Raw genomic sequence first — 7,795 nt, forward strand, 5'->3', positions numbered from 1 at the left:
GAATCAGAATCAGAATCAGAATCAGTTTTTTTATCGGGTCGATCTGATGGAGCTGCCACCGCCACCGGTGCTGTAGCCAGAACTGCCTGACATGGTCATCCCGCTACCGACACCGTAGCCGAAACCACCCGAGATGGACATTCCACTACCACCACCCATTCCACCACCTGATAAAAGAATTTGATGAGATGAGACAGTAGTTATTGCTGTTACTATCCTCAGCAGTAGGACTAAACAACCTACTATTACCCTGCCCACAGCAATATGTGACAGGGTTTTGTAATCACACCTGTCTGTGTTTGTGAACAAAATAACTTGAGAACAGATAGCATATTTTCATTTAACTTGGTGTTAATTATCAACAGACTGCCCTGAAGGGATTAATAACTTTTGGGTTGAAAAGGTCAAAGGTCAATGTCATAATCCAGGTCAGGTTAATATCGAGAACAGATGTGCAGATTCTTGTGTGACTTGGTTCAGTAGGCTTGCCCCAAAGTGACTATTAACTTTTGGGTCGAATAGCTCAAGGTCAAAATTAGATTTGTATGTCTCATTATGTCTTAGGAATGGAGAGCTGTAGAACAAGGGGTGTTGGTGAGGGTAGAGTTTGCACCCCAGGGTGCTGTAACGTCCACAGGCTGTTAAGGTGTAGAGTTGCGTACTTACCACCCCCGCCACTCTGGATGTGGATGGTTGCATTTCCACCCCCAGAAGAAATTCTGTTGAGCGATGTGAACATTAGTCATAATGTACAGTATGTATCGATTTAACCTCTTTTACCTTTGGCATTGACTGCCTGAGTTTGTTCCCTCTCAACAAATCGGTTGAATATTTTACCTGTCCTCCTCTCCCTCCAGCAGTTTCTTGTAGGTGGCGATCTCAATGTCCAGGGCCAGCTTGACGTTCATCAGCTCCTGGTACTCGCGCACCTGGCGGGCCATGTCCTGCTTGGCTCTCTGCAAAGCCTCGTCCAGGTCCTTGATGCGGCCCTTAGCATCCGCCACAGTCATCTCGCCACGCTCCTCAGACTCTGCGTTCTGGCCCTCTAGGTTGGCACGCTGGTACGTTGAAAAGAAAGTGGTATCATGCATCATGAAAATTATGATAAGATGGACTAATCCTAGCTTATCATGCTGCAAAGTATGGTCTTTAACTCTAAGTTCCATAAATTGCTGTGGTGGGTCTGAAGGTAGTTTGTGAAAACGTGTGGAGCTGTTAGTCTACCTGTCCCTTGACACTCTCAATCTCATTATGGAGACGAGAGATCATGCGGTTGAGTTCAGCGATCTCAGATTTAGTGTTGCGAAGTTCCTCTCCATGCTGGTTGGCTGAGCTCTTCATCAGCTGGAACTGGAAGAAGAAAACACATTTTTACTGAGCCTGTCAGTGAGTTACTCTTACTGTGACTCTCATCCACTCTGCGCCACTTTCATCATCAGTGTATTCTTTAGTTTTTTCCAATAATATTTGTATTGACCATCAGTATATCTCTACCTTTATCTGTTGCAGATAATTAGCAATTACGTTATTATAATTTAGGCATTTAGCAGACACTCTTATGCAGAGCACCTTAAGTGCAAGATCAGAGTAAATGGCATGAACAGTAGTCTACACATGACAGGGTATATAGTCATACGTAGAGTGCAAAGAAAACAATTTTTGTTCTACAAATTAACTAGGTTACCAGGTAAACATCAAACCTAGCATCTGTCTTTACAACATGTTTCTAAATATAATACATCTGTAGCATTTCTACCCAAATATCTGATGGTGTGTGCACCATTATCATTAGCTCCCTATCAGCTGTATCGATCCCATAGCCCGCGTAGGGATGATTCTGTCAGCTGTTTCAGTTTCAATCCCTTATCTCAGACAGACCTTTTTGTTGTATGTAACTACAGTATGTTATAATACAGGATATTGGTTTTTTTTTAAATGGTTTTCATACCAAAACACCTTATCTTAAAGTGCTTTACTACCATAATGATTATTAAAATATATATTTTTCTGGCAGTGAAGTTATGGCAAGCTGCCCTCCTTGATGTGGTTGCCGCATTGACATACGGCCCAGTCTACTATTTATGTCTATGACCTGCCGTACAACCCTTGAGGGGAGCAATAACTTTAGCTTGTTTTGAATGGTCAGCTGTAACACCCCTAGGGGTTATACGGCAGCTGACAAATCAACACAAGCTTGTATCACTCTTTTTGTCACTCATTTTACAGAAGTCAAATACAAGGCTGAGTATGTGATGAAGAGGACATAGCCCTGCATACCTTTTGCTGATACCATGTCTCGGCCTCAGCACGGCTGCTGTTGGCGATGGTCTCGTACTGAGCGCGCACTTCAGCCACAATAGAGTCCATGTCCAAGCTGCGGCTGTTGTCCATCGACACAACGACTGAGGTCTCCTTGATCTGTCCCTGTAGCTCAATCAGTTCCTGAAAAAAGATGACTATGGTAATTGACTGACCGATGTTTTTATTGACAAAAATGCATACACATGAACATAAATTTGAACATATCTGTCAAAAGGATAAAACACAAAAAAGCTAGAGATCTTATTTACATTATGGTCCTGACAATAGCATGAGATAGAGGAAAAGATACAGTAGCTGAACTGGTTTTGTAACTAACTCGTTTTTGTGCTCTCCAGTGCCATTAAATATGACTTTTCATTTCCTTTTTTACCGCTTATTATTAGGTCTGTTGTTGAATCAAATAACCATGTTCAGAAATCAAGATTACGGAGTGAAGCCTCACCGCCTCATACGCACTCCTGAGGAAGTTGATCTCATCCTGAAGACCGTCGACCTTGGTCTCCAGCTCAATCTTGTTCATATAAACACAGTCCACATCCTGGAACAAGAGCACAGATTGTTTAACTGATGGTTCCATTGTATAGCTTTGGTATTCTCTGTTTGGTATGAACATAACTCACCTTCTTTAGTAGTACGAATTCGTTTTCCGTAGCAGCACGCTTGTTGATTTCATCTTCATATCTGAAAAAAAAGGGGGAAAAAACACTGTCAAGCATTTCAAGTGGGCCCTGATAGAGACAAGGTTGGGAACCACTGTTCTGGATAACTCTGGTTTCCTTTATCTTAACTCACTTGTTCTTGAAGTCCTCCACTAATCCCTGCATGTTCTTCAGCTCTCCCTCCAGCTTGACCTTCTCGTTGCCCAGCCCGTCCAGCTGCCTGCGCAGGTTGGTGATGTAGGCCTCGAACATGCCGTCAATGTTGGAGCGAGTGGTGGTCTGGTCCTGCAGGAAGCTCCATTTGGTCTCCAGCATCTTGTTCTGCTGCTCCAGGAAGCGCACCTGTATCATCATAAATATAGGTTTTACTCATAGGGTGTGTTTCGGAATTATGGTATGAGAATTTGCTTCGATTTCAGAGCGTCCTGGTTTTGATGTCATAGAGCGCTCTGCTATCAGTTTTAGCAGTTGGATAGTGACGCCAGCGGCCATCTCCCAGTAGCAAATTTTAATATAGGATACGATGTTTACTGAGGTAATGGGTTTGTGTTTTGGGTTTAGCATTCCATATTTTCCATTCCACAGATGGCTATGAATGCCACTTGATGTAAGGCAGACCACATCAGAAACGTAGACCTCTACGGAGGCCTCCCACGGGTCACGGGCAAGGTCAGAGAGAGAAGGATGAGGCTGGCAGGACACTGTACTGTGTCAGGCACCCGAAACTGGTAGCAAGTAAGCTGAGTCTGTGTGAGCCAACCCAAGGTGCAGCTAGGAGGGGAAAGATGTGCACCATGTACGTTGACACACTACGGCATGACAGTGAAGCCAGCAACACTGCAGAGCTCAAGACCCTGATGCTAGACAGGAGGGAGTGGAAGGTTGCGATACAGGAGTCCTGAGTTGGTGTTGGACTAGTCTAGAGGTATTAAATGAAGTGAGAACTAGAAAAAGTGCTCCTCGGAGCACAGGTCTCCGCCAGGTCAGGTATGTTATTGTGGCCTCCTGGTGGCGCTATAATAGGCCAATGTGAAAAGGGTGCCATATCTTCTTTGGCCTTTCACGGAAATCGGACACTGCATTCATGATTTGAGGCATTTTGTTCCAAAAATGTGTTTTGCTAAATTAGACCTGCTGGTGGCGCTATAACAGGCCAATGTGAAATGGGTGGCATTTCTTCCTCGGCCTAGTGGGAATGTGCGTGTGAAATTTCACGGAAATTGCAAGCTGCGTTCATGATTTGAGGCATTTTGTTCAAAGCGGACAATTCTGCAAACTTTGGAAGCCAACCTTAGCCAATCAGGATGGAATATGGGAAATCGGACAGATCCGGTTTGATCACATGACTATAGAGATACTGTGTACCAATTTGCATGACGTTTGGATAAAATCTGTAGGAGTAATGTAAAAAAAAAAGGGTTTTGCACAAATCGGCCTCCTGGTGGCGCTATAACAGGCCCATGTGAACAATGGGGCAGAGGTTCTGAATTGGCAATCGAGGGAGTGTGTGTGCACAGTTTCACAGTGAGCAGGCCAACGGTGCCGGAGATTAGCTGGTAACACACGGACAGGACACACACAGACACGGACGGACGGACGGACGGACGGACGGACGGACAGGGGGTAAAACATACTCTCTCGCCATGCCTTTCGGCCTGGCGGAGACAATTAGGGTCATTTGCCCATAGACCTCTATCTATACAATCACACTTCTTTAATCTAGTGGCTGCACAGAAAGCAGGGGACGATATCCTTGGGTCACCAGGCTTTCCACACGCCGGAAAGCCTGTTTTTCGTTCAAAATGTATCTAAATGTCTTTTTCTTCTTTGAAGGTGTATTTGCAACCACAGCGCAAATTTAGGGGGTGAAACTAAAACCAAGATGATTGTACATGCAATTCATTTTAGTTTTGCATTGTTCTTTTTATATACATATTCTTTTTTTTTTTTACTTAAAGCGGCATTATGTACTTTTTTGAATGGATAAAATGTAATTTTGTCCAATCTGTATTGTAGAGTATGTTAATACAATATAACGTATTGGCGTGGTTGTATTTTGTCTCCCTGCTCTTCTATTGAGACATTTAGATCGCGTCAATGGTCATGTCTCACCTAGACACAGGATCTGACACCAATTTTGACCTAATGGTCAAGATTCAATTTATCCCCTGAGCAAGCAGGCAAGGCTCTATTAGCTCAATGGTAAAAATGTCAGCACTTGCAGGAAACCGGGTTCAAATCTGGGGTAGAAGAGGAAAGTTACATAGTGCAACCTTAAGTTTTAGTTTCAGTCAACAAAATTATTTATTACCTTTTAGTCTTAGTTTTATTAAGACTATTAACTAATATCCCAGCTGCACATGCCAAGAGAATGCTTTCCATTACAACAATAATACTGGACAAGTTCAAGCACTGAATCAAGTAAGAACATTTAATTTACAAGCTTGTTTTAAATAAACCCTTTCAAAATGCAACAATGTAGCAGCACTATCCTGAATAGGGTGTCCTCACGATTAGTGAGGACAGTAGATCAGCGGTAGGTCTCATATCATATCATATCATATGATCACATAGCAATGAAGTCAACCTCACCTTTTTTCTTCAGATTTCTCAACAATCAAAAGTTGCTCTCGACTGCTTTATGGATTTGGAGGTGAGGCTTAGTTCTTTTAGTGTCATTTGGTAGAGCTAATTTGGTAAGATTTATTCTTATACGGTGATATGGTCCCTGAAGCTTATTGTCTCTGATGTGGCAAGTATATATTTTAGAATATATTGATGGGCAGTGATGGAGGAAGTACTCAATTGGTTTGCTTAAGTAAAAGTAACAATTAGCATGAACTAATACATTGGAAATACTCCAGTAAAGTCAAAGTAAATGTACTTGTTTGATACCATATGTTGAAGGCAAAAATTCAGCAACGCTAATAATAAACCCAACATGCCTTGGATGGTGACAAACAATGTTTGCTGACCTCTCACCCAACACCTTGGGCTGCAAAGTTGCTGCAGTTCTTTTTTTCTTCTTGATTCTCATGTTAAAATGAATACAATGTGTCATTCTTTGCTGGTGGGACCCACTTTCATGGCTGCACCATCAAAGACTCAGCTTGTGAGTCCCTGCTGCCATGGCAACAGATGCAAACCCGATCTCCTCCTTCCTTCTCCTCCGAAAGAGCGAGCCGGCCGTCACTGGATACGGCAGGGCTAGAGTTACCTACTCTCTCACTCTGCACAAAGCTAGCTTCCAAGGGGCCTATTACACTCACAGCGAACTACTGAAGCACTTATCTGCTTTCAGCTGGTAACATAGTGACCAGCTGACACAATGAGTTCAAGTAAGGTGATGTACTGTATTTATTTAGGCACACTCCACTCTAACATTTATATTATCAATATGAATTCATGTATTTGTTTCTTTCTGCTCTAGTGCTTGGCTGTGCAGGATATCAGGTTTAAGATCAGATGCTTATTATTTAATGAGCCCAGGGGGCGTATTTTGCAACTATTCATGCATGATCTTTGAAATAGATGGTAATTCAGTTATCGTCTATGTCTCTTCAAGAGGCAACATAAAACAGCTTTTATATTTGTTTTTGCACAAAGGTGGCATCTCAGAAAGGGAGCAGACAGGTGCACTGACCTTGTCAATGAAGGAGGCGAATCTGTTGTTGAGGGACTTGATCTGGTCCTTCTCGTGGGTTCGGACAGACTGGATGGCGGGGTCAATCTTGACGTGCATGGGGGAAAGCAGGCTGTGGTTCACCGTGATGGGTTGGATGGGGGCGACCACGGAACCACCAAAGCTTCCCATCATTCCCATCATACCTCCTCCACCCATGCCGCTTCCGGTGCCGTAGCTGTAAGTCGAGCCTCCGCTGAAGCCGCCGCCGCCAAAGCCGCCACTCGTGCTCCGCCGGACGCTCATAGAGGACATTCGGCTGCGACCACCAAAGCCAGGTGCAGCGGAGAAGCTGGAGAAGCTCTTCTTCTGGCCACCGCCACTAAATCCTCCACTGCTGCTGACAGGGTTATATGAGGTTCTGACACTCATGGCCGGTTCTGTTTCCTCTGAGGTTCCGTGGAGAAGAGAATGGAGGGAGGAGAGAGATAGACAGGTGTGCTCACTAAGAAAAAGTCAAGTACCTCTGAGTACCGTCTCCCTGTCCACTGAGGGCTTTTATCTGGCTCCTGAAGAGGAGGTGTCCTTCTCCCAGCCGCCTCCCCCTTCTCCTCCCTCCATCTACCTGGCCCCGCCCCCACCCCGGCAGGCTGGCTTGCAGGTATACAGGCAGGTCATTTTCAAACTTGTGTCGTATGTTGTGTCGCGTGTGTGTATACACCAGTGTTTCTGAAAGTGGGGTCCAGGGGGTTCCTTGAGGGGGTTCCAAATTGACCATTACAGGTCTGTAACTCTAAGAGGATACAAATGGAACATAATGGATTTGTACACTATACGGTATGAGCGTGAGCTTGAACACGTGCAATTATGCATGCGGGTAGAGACATTGTTGGCCTTGCATAACACCAACCTTTTTGGAGAGCCGACACACTGCTTCTAATAAGAACAGATAAAGCATTTGTTGCGCGAGGTGAAGATGTAATATCTGGTGTTGCTTCACACGGCCTCAGATATAACAGAATGCGACTTCTCCATGCTTAGTTCTGACTCTAGGTTCAGAAAGCAGACCTATCCCAGACGACCTGAGAGGTCAGGATGGTTCATAACGTAGCAAAAGACCAGAAATGTATTTTGGCCCACAACTATTCAATGCTTCGTAAAAAAAAACAGTTGTATTTTAAAATCAATTCTT

The 7,795-nt window shown here is 44.1% G+C and overlaps 1 protein-coding gene across 1 annotated transcript; it reads right to left on the bottom strand.

The window, feature by feature from the left end:
- Positions 1–30: 30 nt before the first annotated feature.
- LOC308096537 (keratin, type II cytoskeletal 8-like) lies at positions 31–7,035 on the bottom strand (the record flags this gene model as incomplete). Its single annotated transcript, XM_080443955.1, has 9 exons — positions 31–167; positions 667–719; positions 838–1,058; positions 1,225–1,350; positions 2,278–2,442; positions 2,765–2,860; positions 2,943–3,003; positions 3,115–3,323; positions 6,625–7,035. The coding sequence occupies 9 exons, from the start codon at positions 7,033–7,035 to the stop codon at positions 31–33; spliced, it is 1,479 nt and encodes a 492-aa protein (XP_080300081.1).
- Positions 7,036–7,795: the final 760 nt, after the last annotated feature.

Source organism: Gymnoscopelus braueri (genome assembly GCF_963280865.1).
Source record: "Gymnoscopelus braueri genome assembly, chromosome: 12".
Classification (NCBI taxonomy): Eukaryota; Metazoa; Chordata; class Actinopteri; order Myctophiformes; family Myctophidae; genus Gymnoscopelus; species Gymnoscopelus braueri.